Genomic DNA, 16,621 nt, shown 5'->3' with positions numbered 1-16,621 from the left:
ACTGCAATTAAAAAAAAAAAAGTCAAATCAAATGTAGGTATTGTTGCTTGCATATTTACGCTACAGCTGCACAGTTGAATACTTGTTAAAAACACTTGCTCATTTTGGGTCTTTTCTGTTTCAGTTAAAATGTGCAGGGTCTGAACGTGTTCTGTAGCTGAAACAATCGCTGAAATTAAAACAAATACAAATGTTTCATCTGCAATAAAAAATGTGTGATGCAACCCTTTATCAACACATGGTTAAAATGAAGGACCAAGCAACTTTCTTCAGCTGCGACTTCACACTCATTTCCTATACTGCCTCCTAGCGGACAGACACAACATATCTGGCCATTGAGTAAAACCTGAGGTAGCAAAGCCCAATCAATACCTTCATGCAATAGTGCATATTTCTTGAACCTTTGGAAAAAATACTTTACACTCTGAAGTCGAAAAAAAGCTACGTATGCATTAAACTATACACAACAAACAAGTCATAACGTCCTCTAATGCAACTTCCTGGCAAATTGTCTGAGTTTAAAAAAAAAAAAAAAAAAAGTTAAAACCAATCTAAAAATAGAAGGTGCATCTACTGAGGCCTTCTATGTTCATTAAAAAAAAATCTATTTTTAAAAGAAGCATTTGCTGATTTAATTTCTAATCGGCAAATGCTTCAGTATCAGTACTAGCTTAATTGTACCAAGTGTGCTTTTTTTCTAAATTACATTTTAACCAATGCCCATTGTTTGGTTTTATTTTAATCTGTTAAAGGAAGGTAGAAACATGGGACCGAATTTATCATTTTCGGTCACTATTTTAAGAATAAAAAAAATTGAAGCCCTTCCATGAAAATACATAAATCTGTAAAAATAAAATTGTAGGGTATATTGAAAATGTTATAAATGGCTGAAAAAAAAAATGTAAATATGAATATTAGGGCACAGCAGAAGTTACAAAAACTAATGCAAGTGGTGTATCCTCGAAATATGAAAAAATATACAAATATATACACATTGTAAACCCGATACATTCCTAGCAGAGGCGTTCGCTTTCCATTTTCAAATTTGTCATTTCATGTTATATTTAAAGTATCTTTTACTTAAACGGTAAAATTCTTTTTAAAATGACCATACATTTAATTCTTTTTTTTTTCCCCAACTTCACTTCTTAAAATCTTACACTGTAAGTCCAAGTTTTGAATATTGTAACAAATCCTTAATCTAAAAGAAACTAATTTAAATGAATTTAAAATTGTGGGGGTGTTTTTGGTTTTTTTTTTTAGAAAGTCAGTTATGGGATTAAAACAGGGTCTCAGCTCTAGCATCCTGCTGCAGGTTCCTCAGTAGACACGGGGGATGATCCGATAGCGAACAGTCCGGCAGTACTCATCCCATGCCGACCCGTACTTCCTTCTGCACTCGCTCATGTCACGGGAGTCTCGGTGCACAAGAAGTATAATGAAGTAGATCATGTAGTACCAAGGCAGGAGGTGACTGATGCCTGTAGATGTCACCACAAGGACAAAAAAAAAAAAAAAAAAGAAGACACGATTACAACTCTTTCTTGCTAAGGTTCGTCAGTTTACGCAGGATTTCTTAACTGGCTACAAAGCTGAAAAAAAATGTGAACATTTCAGACTGCTTGACTTGAGTGTAGCAGCAAAGACAACTGTTACAGTGGATGCTCTTCTGTGTTACGGACTCACTTCTGTTAGAAGGGCACTGATTGCAGAAATGCACAAAAGATTTATCAAAGCTCAATACACCCAAGTTTAGGATCAATGTTCATCTTTGGTCCACTGACTTCAGCTAATGCGACCTCATCTGTTCATTCTAACCAAAACAGTACTCAATAATCATTCAAAAGTTATAACGTCAAAAAAAACAGTTATGACATTATCGACCTTTTGATTTGGGAAACTGACTCACCACAGGGCAAGGACCAGGCCAGAGCCATGATGAGATCTCCCAGGTAGTTGGGGTGACGCACAACACCCCACCAGCCAGACACTAGAAGATTCTTCCCTGAAGCTGTAGGGATTACCTTCAGGTCTGGAGACAACAGGTGTACAATTAAGTATCGTGATTAAAACAGATTAATAAAACCATAACTTTGCAACCTGCAACTCTGGTCGTCTATAAGACCAGAAATCGACTTACAGGATACTTTTGGGTCAGATGGGTTTCTCCTGAAGGCGTTTTTCTCAGAGTTTGATTTCCTAAAGATGTAGAAGCCGATGACTGAATAAAAAACAAATAAAAAAAAGTGTTACAAATGTGAATAATATACCTCAAAACCCATATGGAAGTCATTTAAAAAAAGACATTTATTGTCTGACCAGGCTAATGGACCGGGCTTCATGGAGTGGAGTTGGACTGGAATTTATTGAATATAGTTTTTTTTAATGTTGAATACGTTGTGGTCACATTACTCACATTTCAGTAGGACAATTGCCATCACTCCTGGAATGTTCAGTGGGTTGGGGTGGCTCACCAAATAATAAGCCTGCATGGTGTAAGTAAAGGGTACCCACACCAGATCGCCAAACGCCAACATGAAGCCAAAGCCGTCGTGCATAAGGTCCATGGTGGTTAGTATCGCCTCCTAGTGGAAGACAAACAAACATTTGAACAATGAATGTGGTTTTTTTTTTTGGCTGTGTTTTTCATCCTAAGATGACATTATTATTAGTATTTGCGTTGTGGAACGTACCTCATTCCACAGGCCATCCACTACGTACAGCAGCTGGAAGACGTTGACCAGGATCATGCCGTAGGACGGACTGTTCAGATTCTGGAGCTTCATCTCAGCCAACGCCATTGCAAAATTGATTAAGCACTAAAAAAAAAAAAAAAAAAGGGAGATAATTTTATGACAAATGTTAACCTAACTTTTGTCAACGGTTGATTTGAAAATGAAAACACAACAGTTTAATTGATGTGCTGAGGTAGATGACTGTGTACATTTTCTTACCCAACCAATAAGTCCGGGACGCATTTCACAGAAGAATTTCAGATCAAAGTTTTTGATTCTTGGATTGAGCTCGTGCCCTTTGAAAAAGTCGTAAACCACGTTGCCTGCAGGAATAAAAGTCAGAAATCAGAAAAGTCGGCACATTTTGAATTACACACAACCGCAATAAATCTGGTCCTTTCAGAGCGTATCAGATATTTGTGTCCACCTGAATTCCCTCCCAGCGCGAGCTTCTCGGGAGCAACGTAGCGAGAGCGGATGTACAGGTAGACGCTGAGCAGGACAGAGATGATAAAGGAGGCCACGCCCAGCTGAAGGAAATGACTGTGGATGTAGGTGAGATCAAGACCCAGGTGCACTGCCGCTGCCACTGCTACGGCACTCACCACAATGGCAAAGAACCCTGCGACACAGACACAAGCAGTTCTTAAAATAGAAAAATCTTACGGATATAAATCATCATGAAAAACAAAAGTCAAAAACAATCGTTGATATTCAACATTAGATTAATTCATTGACAATGAAAAAAAATTTGAGTTATTGATTATTTGATGCTTAATCACAGAAATGCCAAAAATGGGACCGGACAAAAAAATATAACCTTATATGAAGACTTATTTAGAACAAATGTTGTTTAACAACCTGTCTGTCTTTTTTCTCATCAGGGGTTGCCATAGCTACTCCAAAACGTCCTTTAAAACTATAAGTGACAACTAAAAGTATTTTAAGAATGATGACCTGCAGAAGAATCCAAACTGAGATTAAACTGCTGTAACTGCACACGGTGTATTGACTATCGGTACTGATTCACATAGACTCACCATTGGTTCTGTACTTCAACTTCTCACCAGACCTCAGCGGCATGCCCTCACTCAGCTGAAGAGAAAGAGTAAAAACAAAAAAGAAACATATTAGTTACAACAAAATCTGTGTTCTGCATTCGTACAGTATTGAATGACACCAAACATACATCTGAGGAATTCATCATCCTACTGCACGACCATAGTGTTACACATCTGAGGAATTTTACAATCATCCTACTGCACGACCATAGTGTTACTCACCTTTCCAACAGGCAGGACGTAAAGCACGGCCTGAAAGAGGATCCAGACAACTACAAAGCCGAGGGCATGGGCATCAAAGAAGGATTCAACAGGAGGCAATGGAGGGGGAAAGTTGGCCAAGCTGGGGTCGTCCAGGTTCACCTGAAGTATCAGGAAAAGCACCCAGGCAGGGAGAAAGAGCAGCCAGAAGTACGCTCCTAGGGAGAGACAATTTTTAAATACAGATTTCAGGTAAAATCTATTTATAGTAAACAGTCTTATAGTCAGCACACACACAAGTGATTTTACACTGAGCAATAATCTGCAGCAATACTAACACACCATAGTATTGAAACACTGACGTTTTTGTATTTCACATTGTACAAACACGATTATTGATGTATACCACCACTGTAATTTATTGCAACTAACCTAAATATGGTAAAGAACCTTATTTGCACATCTTTCTAGTGACATTTGATAAAAACTGGCGTCTCAGTCTAGCTTATGAGCTACACTATACGTAATCTTAAACTCACCAATCTTCCCTCCAAAATCTAGCGGTGGGCACAGGGGTGCAACAGGTGCAACCTTAGCAGGCTCCTTCTCCGCCTGCTCCACTGAAGGTGCGGTTTTCGCCGCCCCCTCATCTTTCCTGCGACGTAGATTGTACCGACCTTGGATTTTCTCAGTTTCTGTCTCTTGCTTGGAATTGGACTCCTGCAAAGATATGAGCATTTTTATTGTAAAATCCTTTCCTCTGGACCGCTCGGGAACAGGGATGCCCAATTATATCGACTGAACGATATTATCGGCCCGATATTAGCACATTTTGTAATCTCTGTAAAAAAATCATTATCGGTTTTCCTCCCGATAATTAAAACCCCAATAATTAAAAAACGATAACGCAACGGTTGGGTTTCGCCTTTTGACGTATGCTCCGGCGACAGACCAGTCAGATGCTTCAGTTGCTGTGAAGAACTTTTATTGAAACACAATTGCAGTAACTTGTTCTAAACCCATAACTGTTAACTCCTTCATAACGCACATAACAAACCTCTAGTCACTAGATGGCAGCATTGCAACTTATTTTATTAATCCCAACTGATATTGCAGAATGCTGTGTCAGCAACTCTTACAGTGGTTAGTACAGATAAATAAATAAATATTACCAGGCGCTTGATAGTATTTCAATTTTGTCCCCAATAGTGAACAGACAACACTTAACCTCTACCACTGTCCCGCTATATCGGTTGATATCGGAATCGGAAATTAAGCGTTTGGACAATATCGGCAAAAAGTTAATATCGGACATCCCTACTTGGGAGCCCCGATTCCCTGGACACATCAGGAGCCTCCTTACTCTAGACCAGTGGTTCTTAACCTTGTTGGAGGTACTGAACCCCACGAGTTTCATACGTGCATTCACGAACCCTTTGGTGATGGCCAAGCGGGGGTGTCTTGTCCGCCGCCGAACCCCTGAGACTGACTCACCGAACCCGTTCAATCAAACCCAGGTTAAGAACCACGGCTCTAGACCAATAGGTAGCCCCAAATCCCTCTGCAAATCAGGGCCCCAGATTCACTTAGTCTATGACTCTTGAAACCACACGAGTGTAAAAAAAATCATAAAATAATTTTATATGGAGTAAATTATAGTTTACTTTGATCTATTGACAAGATCAATTAGGTTTGTGTTCCTGTATGAAGTGACTGCATCTCCACAACTGGACTGGCTGGCAAACTCTGAGAGTGGGACTGGGTGTAAAGAGGCGATAGCTGGGAGATTAGACGTGGCACATGTTTGTACAAACATGTGACTCACTTCTATCCTAGTCAAACATGTGGTGCCCCTCTCATGTGCTCGTCATGACATTCCATTGGCTTTCAACTGCATTAAAGCCCAGTTCTCCTGGAACAGGCAGGATGTACTGTACGTAATTTAGTTTTTTCACAGGGAAAATTCAGGAGGACATGGTTGACTTAAAACTAAGTAGCTTTTGTTTTTTTCACACTTTCACAATGTCAAATATAATGTGCTATTCCAGATTTGAATCGTAGCATTTTGGTCTGAACAGGACAGAAATAAATCTACAGCTACTCATAAAAAAACATGACTAAGATATATTTCAATCTCTGTAAATTATATTTTTTCTCAACAAAGATTAAAGACAACTTACCTCATTTGCTTTGTTAGCTGCGTTATTCTCTTCTCTTTTTTCATGTTTATTGTTGCTATTGTTCTCAGGGGTCTTGGCCTGTTGCTGAATGCCAAATGAAATGAGTGGTTGAAATTGGGAGAAAAATGGGAGGGAGAAAAAAATAAATCTGATTAAGCGCAACCGAAAAATACATTGTTAAATTGTCAAAAATGTTGCAATACATCATTTCAAATAATTACCAAAGCACTACCAGGATAAAATTGCTCTTGCCTTATTCTGATATAGATTTAAACCTCTTTTCAAAAAGCCAAAAATATAGCTATAATAATTAATTTAATTTACTTATCTTACATTATTTCTTACTAGATAGTACTTTATTAATTTTTTGGAAAATTGTTGTATTAGCAAGAGTAAATGTTGTTTTTATTGATTGTAATAAAACTAAGTTATACTCGGATTAGTTAAATATGTGTAAAAGGACAAAATTACCACGGGGGTCAGCTTGACCTCTAAAGTTTCCATCAACTTTTTGTTTTTCAAAGCAGTTGCACCATCTCCTGCACCTGCAGCGGAAACAGCCACAGTGCGAGAGGATGAGCGTCGCGTCGTCCTGGCTGGAGAGCGTGAACGACTGCGACGGCGGCCCGGTGACCGTGAGCGGGAGCGTGCACGTGTCTGGAAGCCGCCAACACTCTGAAAGAAATGTGAAAGTAAAATATGAGAAGATAGTCATTATGGGGATGATGGCAGGTAAAATTCCAATTCCAATTCCAATTAGAATTAATTTCTGTTTGTTGTCCTGGTCATGTTCACAAATAAAAATAGCTATGAAACACAATACTGTACATAGATACCTTTGTTGTTAATTGTCTTAAGGTCCCCGCAATATATAGAATATACTTATTAAGGATCGTTGAGTTGTCTTAACTTAAACTGAAACAATTGTGATTCATCCACAGCTACCTTGTAATTTTAAATATATAATAACAATATAACAAAAAAAGATGAATCTATGACATTGAACAATAATTAGAATAATTTATTTTTACTGAGCCTGCTGCTGTGATGCACTTTGGTCGACCGCTCCTACCTTGATGTCTTGTTCCCTGAGTTCCAACTCTGTCCCATCCTTGTACTCGACAGTGTAAAGCTGATTGTTGGTGTCAAAGGCCAGAACCGTGACCTCATAGTACAAGTTGCTCCCAGGCCAGCGGCCCATCACCTTGTCCCCCTTCTGGTACTTTACACTAGGCATTCTCTTTGATCTAATGGAAGGGCATAAACAGAAAGAAGAATAAGCAATACTTACAATCATAGGCGTAGTAATGTAAGCAATACTGTCAATCCTGACAATAAAGAGCAACAGATAGTATATAATCATGACAATAAAGAGCAACAGATAGTATATTTTAGATACACATTTCCAAGGCTTTGGTTTTGTATCTTTTGAAATCTGCATTCATTTTCTACAAAAAATGTCATTTGTTAATGGAAGAAATTGACAGTGTTTATTTTATAGATTTTTTTTCCCTCTCTCCCACTCAGCAATAATACTGGGTATATTCTGACAATAGTTATTTTTTTCTAAAGAAGCAATACAAACACCCCACCCCCTCATTAAACCAGTTATTATACACACAAAATGGTGCATGTGTATCTAACCCTAAATGTCTATCATGTAATTGCTGTTTTAAATAAACAAAGAAAAAAAATCCATATTAACTCACAGCGAGAACATTTCTTTCCCGTATCTTACTATATTCTTAGGAAGAAAAAAAAATCACAACTGGAATACTATTGTTTTTAAGATTTAATCAACAGAACACACTGATTTGTTCTACTCAAATACTTTACCAAAGTAGACACCATGCGGTACGTCATAAACAAATAACATGGACTGACACAATTCGCATTTAAAACAATAGACTATTGAGGCTATGACTAAAAATCAAATCACACAACTGGAGAACTGCTGACGAGTATGTCTGTGCTAAGTTTACTATATATTTCCATCTAAAAGTTTTGCTCCATTCAGGTCATGGGAAGCTCAGCAACACAACTTGATTGAGTTTGGACCTGGAGACTAACAGAGCGTCTATCAGAAGTTATAAAAGCTTCAAAGTCAAAACAAGACATTCTTCACAGCCTTTTCAGTAACCACAAAAACAACTGCTAAAGAATTTAACCTCACATAAATTCTTACATAACTCTAATTCTACCCGTTTCCACCACACCGCATGAGAACACCGGTACCAAAAAGCATTACATTTTCCTTCAGTGAGTATCTAGCAATTCAAAAAATACACATCACGCTCAATAAACACATGTGCCTTAAAACCAAATGAATAGAACACACCTAGAATTAGTCCCTGTGCTGCTCTTGGTGCCCATCTGCTGAGTTCTATATGGAATGGTAAAGTCTGAGCAAAGATTGTGACTGATGAGAGTTTCCCATCAAATCACTCAGGCTGAACTGATGAAAGGACCTGGCTCTGACGGGATGAAGTTTACACAAAAGTCAGGCAGACACTACCCCGCCTCTACTGAAAACTACTATTAGGCTCCACCTGGTATGCAGCGCTTTTGGAATGCAAAATGAGTCGAGTTGTGAAGTCACACAAAAGAGGTAACAATGCATGTTGTTACAGAACAGTACCATATCACTCAACCTCCACCAAGGTGCGACAGGAAGAAAAACACATCACTTACAGGAACATACAGAGATGCAACGACTAAAAGCTCATGATTTAGGTTTTTACAGAGACCAAATTAAAAAGGATATATAAAGATATATTGATTTTAGAACAAAGGAAAAGGCTACTTGTTTTTTATAGTTGAACATGCCTATTGAATAGACCTGACATCTGTGTTTTGACGTTTCTTCATCAGAAAACAAACAACATCATTATTATTCACAAAGCAAAACATTGCTGTTTTTTTTAAAGGTGGGTTAAATTAAATGGACATGGCAAAGCTTAAATATCCCAAAAGGAGCTAAATGAAAGATGAGGTAAATGAGAGATACGGTTACCACTGCATACCTATCACTTTAAAACAATGACTTTAAACAGAGCACTTTAAATCCTCAAATTATAGGTAGTTAAATGTTAAACATGCAAAGTTATGTGTGTGTTAAAAGAAAATGTCGATTTCTTAGATATGGTCCAAGAGTCAGCAAAACAAAAACAATTAATCTCATATATATATATATACATATACATACATTTTAATTCAATAATATGTGACCCTGTAACTATAACTAACAATAAAAATAATCCTTAATAGAAAGTTATTTGGACTTTTTCTCAATACTGCCCCCTATTGATGATGATGCCTAATGCACAACGGAAAGAGCGCTTTAACTTCAAAGGCCGTTAGGGGCAACAGTAAGTAATTGTAACGCTCAAAAACGTAGATACATCGCAAAGATGATAACATTTAATAATAGAAATTCCCACGTTTATTTTTTTTTTAGAGTTCTGTTTGGAAAACACATTCGTCTAGCTACACAGGAGAAATTATGATGAACCGTCTGCAGTTAAAGGGGCAGCGCCTCACCTACAGTATTATCTTAACCAATGTTTTCTAAAGTAGATGGAATTTACAAAAGCAGTTGACAGGGAACTCCTCGTTATGTTGGTTTTGTTGTCCGAATCACATAAGCCATTACTAAAATGTAATGAATAACGTGTGACTAATAAATGGAGTAAACAATAGTGTTGTTAACGCGAGGAGGGAAAACGTCATGCATTCAAACATTAGTGGGTAGGAAACCGGACACATCCCAAGCATCCACACAAGCTCGAATGAATTACATTTTTAAGAAAAACGGGTTAAATGTGGGCGGCCGAGTAAAAGACTAAATTAATTCGAGCGCGATTTGAGAAAAAAAAACTTGGCTTACATACCCGTTAGTACAAAACTAAAACTTTAACTGAAAGGAGGCATCGAATGTCTAATTTTAACCGGTTACGTCGTGTAATGCAGCCGTACATAAAAGCGTTACTTGAAACGCTCACAGTAGAGCAGCTGGGATTTTAGTTTGTCACATACAACGGTACAGCAGCAAACAAGTCATAGTCTAGAAAAGAAGCCAAAGCCTGTAGTACAGCTGCGTGAACGGCTTCGGTTAGCCTCGGCTAAGCTAAGCACTACTTTCCCAACAAAGAGAAACAGAACGCGTTTTGCTGCGGCAAACTACTCATAAAGCCTCTGTGCAAAGTCACGTACCTTCGCGAAGTCTGAACAAATCCAGTTAGTGAACGACTTTGTCAAAAAAAAGACGCGGAAATTAAAAGTAGCTATATATTTTTAACATCCACTTTGAGCTAACGTTTGACGTAGAGTTCCTTCTCCCTCCCTTTCTGGGCAAAACCTACCACTGACAGGAAGGCGCGAAGGCCTGTGATTGGTCAGTTCAGCGTTCATTTCAAAAAGCTCAGCGATTTGATTGGTCATGGGCGGAATCAACGTAAAACAGTTTGCTCTCCATAAAAGCTACTGTTTACTGGGTGTAGAATTTCCAGCAGTACAAATAGAACGGAATACTTTATTATACTCCATTAAAGGACAATTAAAAATATAAATTATATATATATAATTATATTATATAGCCACAAAGAACTAGAACGGCATTTTTGCTTTTCACGGTCCCACACGGTGCTCGTTTTTGTAAGCTCTTGAATTGATATATGGTGCTTTAACGAGATAATTGCACGTTTCTGTGTGAAGCCTCTCATTATTATGGTAGAAGTCTACGGAGCTGTGAGGACACAAGCATTTCTGCAAAAATAACAAATGCAACAAATGAATATCTCACCATATACGCTCCCATTAAATATACTTTAAAATAATATAATTTAAATCATGCAGAGCTTCTAAAAAAAAGACACCTGCATCTGTTTTACATTAGTAACAGGTCATACTGTAACTCTACCAGCAAGTTCAGCGAAATGTATTCACGACATATACTCAAAAGCCTTGAAAACAAACTTGAAAAATATATACTTACAAGAACGTATGACCTTTATACCTATATATAGGAAAATATAGGAAAACCCTCAATTATAATAGCTTATCAATGAATATTACAAAGAAGCACAATTCAACTTTTGTAAACAATCAGCACCGTAGTCAAGTCAGTGCAGATACGGCCTAAAAAAAGAGGAAGAAAAGTGATTTTGAAAATTTAAACTCTCCAATTACAGCATCAGTCATTTCTCCACCACCCACTGACCTCCCCCCATATCTTCCTCCCTCCCTCCCTCCCCATCTTAGGGTGTTTCCTGTCTGTTGCCACAGCACAACCTCTCTCTCTCTCTCTCTCTCTACCTCTCTCTCTCTCTCTCTGCCTGCAGTTAGCAACAAAACCTCAAATGAACTTCAGCTGCAATGTTCGCGAAGGCAAGGCCGTGCCTACAGAAAGAGCCAATTGAAGGGTTGTAAAGTTGAACTGGAGAAAACCACTTTTACAGCAACATTCGTGAATGGGTCTTCCCCTGCTATGACGTGCTTGCATGTTTATATTTATCTTGGTGACCTGCAACAACATATAAAAACATCTTGAATAAATGGAAAAATGCTAAATTCACCAAGTAACAAATGATATTTAACAGAGAAAATGCCAGTGGTTTTATACATTTTGAATAAAAGGAAAAATGCTAAATTCATTAGGTAGCAAATGATACTTAACAGAGAAAATGCCAGTGGTTTTATATTGGAAGTTTTTATTTTATTCGCTCAAACAAAAACAATATGTTAGCATGTAAGAAAGACTAATTTAAGTGAAACAGTATGGTACAAAGAGGATGGTAAAAGAACTCATCGATGAAACCTGCTTTATTTGAACTACTCTGGATCTGTACCGGCAAGTTCGCAATCCTTTCCCTTAGCTTCGTCAGAGAAGAACCGTTTCCATGAACAAAGATGAAACTTTTACATTTTTAGCAGAGCTTGCTGCAGAATAGTAAATCAATTTGCTTACAGTTTTCTTCCTTAGAGTAAAATAATATTTAAAAAAAAAACAAAACAAAAAAACATCGATAACAAAACCTGCCGTGAGATTTACATGGCATGAGACAACAGAAAACTGCAGCCAGACTCATTGGGCCATGGTCTAGGAAAAATCATACGGAGAAGACATCGTCTACGAACTCTTTCCGAAGCCGGGAGACGTTTAGGTCTGATTGTGTATCTCGAGTCGTAAGAAAAGCAACTTCACAACCGTACAGAAACAAATTCTATTTATTCGTGTGGAAAGAAAACAAGCTTGAAGAAGAGCTTGGTGCGAAGGATGTTTTCTTGGTGAGGAACAGTAGTGAGGTCACTGAAGGCTCCGTTCAAATCAAAAGACTACGATTAGAGAAAAAAAAAAAAAAACGAAGGAGAAACAAAACAATTGCTTCGTGTGATTGTAATTACAGTCTCTCGATATTATTACTAGTCATCTTTATATTTCAACATATAAATGCAACTCTAGAACAAGGCACAGACCACATAGCTCCAAACATTTTACCTGCCATCACGTACAAAGGACTGAAAATAGAGACAGACAACTCGTAACTCTTTTTTTTTTTCTTTGATGAAATAATACAAAAATAAGAAAGGCGACTTTATTGAGAGCGATCGCGTTTAGCAGTAGAACGCTGCCTTTAATTCCTTTGGTGATATAGCCGCACTGTTGGCCGCAGAGGCTGAAAGTACCTGTGTTTGTGAGGATGGTTGGTTTGATCTGTGGTTTTATTTTTGATTTTATGTAAAGTGCAACTGATGCTGTGAAAACACTTCGGCCAGAGAGGTTCATGGCCATGTGTTTCTTTTTGGACCAGAGGGATGAAAAGATCAACACTTTTTACATCAATAGAAGAAGTGACATATTTTTGGAGCAGATGCTAAAGGCATCTGTGCGTATAAAATGATTTCGAAAGTACAACAACCCTTGTCATTAATCTGACCCAAACCTACTGTAACTACTAGATAGAGATCAAGGGGAGGAAAAATAAAATCCTATCCTAAGTGTAAAATTGCTTAAAAATCTATTTGAACAAAGCTATAACATCCAAGCCCTTGAACAGCTGTGCCGGACAGACAGCTCCTGATTTATGAATATTCGGGAGGGCATCAGGTTTAAGATCGTTAGCCAAAATTTGTGTAGAGTTCAAACAATTACTTTTGAAATTTATATTGTGGCTTTACAGTTTTTATCAAAAAAATGTGCACCGTCAAGGTATGGCTGTTAATTAGCCTAAAAGGTTGTCGCGAAAAGTGATTAAGGGTGCATTATGGGTAGGGATGCCTCGATCCCATAATCAAGATCTGTATTTTTCAGATATTGGTAAAAAAAAAATTCAGGATCAAACATCGAAAAACAAACTACAACACGTTCGATCCGATACCTAAGCCCAAATGGTCAACTTAACTTTGCGCGACACGTCGTAAACAGGGTCGCTAGCGCCTCAGCAACGGCAGCCCATGGCATGCTGGAGGAGGAAAGAAGGTAACAGATTTGTATCAATATTGGTAGATACTCCCAAGTTGCAGTACCAGTATCGGTATTGGATATGAAACAGATGCATCCCACCATCCCTACTAAGCAGTAATGTTATGTAAATTAGTGAGCATTGTGAAGTTTGGGGCATTCCCACTTTACAAAAACCGTAAATCACAGCATAAAGTTACAAATATTGTTACTACCTCCAAGAAGTCAGAGCAGTAGATCTGAGCCCTAACTGCAGCGTGCAGTGTTGTTAAGCATATTGCCACATACGCTATCAGTAAAGTGTTTGCTCCGATAAAATGACAGCATAAAATCAACATTTTTAGATACTCAACGACTTCAGGGATGACTTTGAAACCTCTTTTTCGGCCGCATCTTCTAACCCCCGCTTAAAAGTCAAGAAGCTGTTCGTGATGTGGCCACGCACGACTCCACAGAAGGGTCTGTGAGAGACTCATAAAGTTTGATTGTACCGCTGCAACAGGCCCACGCCCAAGGTCTCAATCATCAGTCTTAGCCCCAGCCATACGCCTGTGGTGTCGATTCTACTCAACTCAGCACTGAAGTGCAAGGAATTTTTTTTTTGTTTCAATAAATTGACATTTCCCTTTTTATCATGTTTGTTTACACCAGTTGAATAAATGTAGCTTTTAGTTCGAAGGATCCAAAGATGGCAGGAGATATATAAAAAAAAAAAAAGGAAAGGACAAGATGAAACGAAGGTGATCCATAAGCACTGGTCGAAAAGTAAATGGCACTATAACGTCCTCGAGTGGACGACAACTCAGACACACTACCGCTGATGTGATTTTTCTTGTACAAATGTTGTAAAGTAAAAAATAAATAATAAAAATCCAGTACGGCTCCAATGCTTGAGAAACAGTATCCATGGAATTGAAAGGGGTGAGAAAGGGGGGAAAAAATAACTGAGAAATTACAGGAAATTTGCTTCCTCAAGAGTCCTTCGGATATTATTCCACTCTAAAAAAAAAAAAAAAAATAATAACGCAAAAGACGGTCTGCAGGACAGTCGAGATGAAAGGCAGGTCTACGTGGCCAGAAAGGATGAACACTAAAAATGCGTGTGTTGTGGGCAGCTGAAAAGATGCTACACTTATTGCTTGTAATAGAAACTTGTGACACACCATACAAATTCGTGGCAGACTTGCGACTCTCTCCTCAGATACGAAAAAAGACCGTACATGCATCTAAAGTGTGACAGACACAAAAAAAACAAAGAGAGAATCTTTAACTCAAAATACCCGGGAAGAAAAAAAAAAGTTTTTTTTTTTTGTTTTTTTTCCCCATCAATATTTCCGACCATGGTTGTGGCGAGTGTAACAGTAGAGAGAGACGATCCAGAAAGGATGAATTATTGAGCTACTTGATATGGCTGCAGACGCCGGAGGAGACAGACGAGCTGATAGATATGCGATATTCTATATAACGTTTTCTCTTTTTTAACATGTTCAGGTTAAAATAGCGTTTTTTGTTGTTTTGTTTTTTTAAGGAAGACGAGCTTTACAGTGTCCTGCAGTGTTGGATTTCACCAGAGACCATCGTTAGTCCCCCATACACTCTCCCACACACACATGCGCACACACACGCTACCGCTATGGCATTGTGGGGGAGACGGGGGGTCCATTTCCATCCCCAACTTTTCTCCCAGCGTCACACTCTTCAAAGAAAAACATGCCTGTTGATAGTAAATCACAAGAGCTCCGATTCCGAGTCGCCCTTCGCTTGTGTGCCGATGGTTAACAGAGTATCGGCCACGAGTCCAATGGTGATTACTGACCTTTTAGTTGTTATCGTGGGACCACAAAAAAAAAAAAAAAAAAAAAAAGAAAAAGGGATAGTTATTCTTTTGCATAAAGGCCTTTGCCTCTCTTTTGGGGCCGAGCACGCCGGGGGGGCCCCCAGTCTGAGGCAGGGGTCGGGGGGTGAGGTTGGGAGGGTGGGGGAGTTTCTGTGAAACCCAGCCGTCATAGAGCGCTGCTTCACCCACACAGTAGAGTCCTTTAAAAAAAGTTGGAGATCATGTCATTTGTTGTCACCGTCGTCTTCGCCGTCGCCCATCGTCTCCACAATCGCCGCTGCAGTGTTCCACCACCTGCAGAGATGTCCTGAACAGCACGTTTGGGTTCTCTATGCCGTGCTGGATCTGCCCAGCTCCTCCCTGATTGCTGAGGAGACAAGGCCAAACGCAGAACAAGAGTTCATTTGAACCTGTGGAAATGTCTTTTTTTTTTGATACGATGATCCTGTGATACATGAAACGTCCGGCCACCTTCAGCGAATTAATTTCAATTTTGTAAATTTTAATTGTTAAAATGCTTCAGAATGAAAAAATAAAGATTTGTACTCAATATTTGCACAGACGTTCAGTGGTATCAATATATATCGATTGATCACTGTTTCCTCTCATAAAGTATTGATACTAATTAACAAATGAGAACAGTGCGTGCGTCCCTTTAACATCTTTAGGGGTAACTTAGTACAAACGTAAAATTGAACTGATCCATTCATGTCATGTGACCAATGACCCGAAGACAGCAGCGGCTCTATACGATCAAGTCCACTAGACATCTTTGTCCCTACTACTGTATTTAGGTTACATTTTGTAATGAAGTAATGAAATTATCGATGACTATTATGTTATGAAAAATACATATTCAAGTTGATAAAAAAGAAAACTAAAAATAACAAAAGTAACAAGGTACCAATATTGGTGAAAAAAAAACCAGTACAATCATTACGTAATTAACTATAAATAACAATATGTCCATGTTTTCCCACTTTGTTTTCATGCAAAGCATATTAGATATTTATTATTAATTATTATTTAATAAAATATAATATATTTTTTTTATTTTCAAAATTCAGCGGGCCAGATTGAACACCCTAATGGGCCCGTTTTGGCCCGCATGCCGGATGTTTCACACGGCTGATTGCGCGCAAGCCCTC

At 38.4% G+C, this 16,621-nt stretch overlaps 1 protein-coding gene across 3 annotated transcripts; it reads right to left on the bottom strand.

Moving 5' to 3' along the window:
* Positions 1-712: 712 nt before the first annotated feature.
* Positions 713-11,302, bottom strand: lbr (lamin B receptor). 3 transcript variants are annotated; one of them, XM_025056646.1, is made up of 14 exons: positions 11,171-11,302; positions 7,250-7,424; positions 6,649-6,852; positions 6,178-6,261; positions 4,537-4,717; positions 4,019-4,215; positions 3,776-3,830; positions 3,163-3,357; positions 2,955-3,058; positions 2,694-2,819; positions 2,417-2,585; positions 2,141-2,221; positions 1,910-2,032; positions 713-1,481 (listed from the first exon to the last, which is right to left on the bottom strand). In XM_025056646.1, the coding sequence occupies exons 2-14, from the start codon at positions 7,412-7,414 to the stop codon at positions 1,321-1,323; spliced, it is 1,845 nt and encodes a 614-aa protein (XP_024912414.1). In that variant the 5' UTR covers positions 7,415-7,424; positions 11,171-11,302; the 3' UTR covers positions 713-1,320. The 3 variants fall into 3 exon arrangements, with proteins under 3 accessions (XP_024912414.1, XP_008310927.1, XP_008310929.2); XM_008312705.3 differs by lacking the exon at positions 11,171-11,302 and adding an exon at positions 10,390-10,551; XM_008312707.3 differs by lacking the exon at positions 11,171-11,302 and adding an exon at positions 8,516-9,011.
* Positions 11,303-16,621: the final 5,319 nt, after the last annotated feature.

The sequence above is a fragment of the Cynoglossus semilaevis genome, chromosome 7 (assembly GCF_000523025.1).
Source record: "Cynoglossus semilaevis isolate Cse_v1.0 chromosome 7, Cse_v1.0, whole genome shotgun sequence".
Lineage (NCBI taxonomy): Eukaryota > Metazoa > Chordata > Actinopteri > Pleuronectiformes > Cynoglossidae > Cynoglossus > Cynoglossus semilaevis.
The sequence above is the reverse complement of the archived record's forward strand: the minus strand, read 5'-3'. Positions and strand labels throughout refer to the sequence as shown.

Bases quoted from the DNA above. Each gene is read 5' to 3' on its own strand.
- lbr (XM_008312707.3), bottom strand. From the start codon at position 8,550: ATGGGCACCAAGAGCAGCACAGGGACTAATTCTAG. The intron at 6,853-7,249 runs GTAGGAGCGGTC...CATTTCTTTCAG, and splicing joins TCAGGGAACAAGACATCAAG to AGTGTTGGCGGCTTCCAGAC. The intron at 3,358-3,775 runs GTGAGTCTATGT...TCTGTGTCGCAG, and splicing joins GTTGAAGTACAGAACCAATG to GGTTCTTTGCCATTGTGGTG.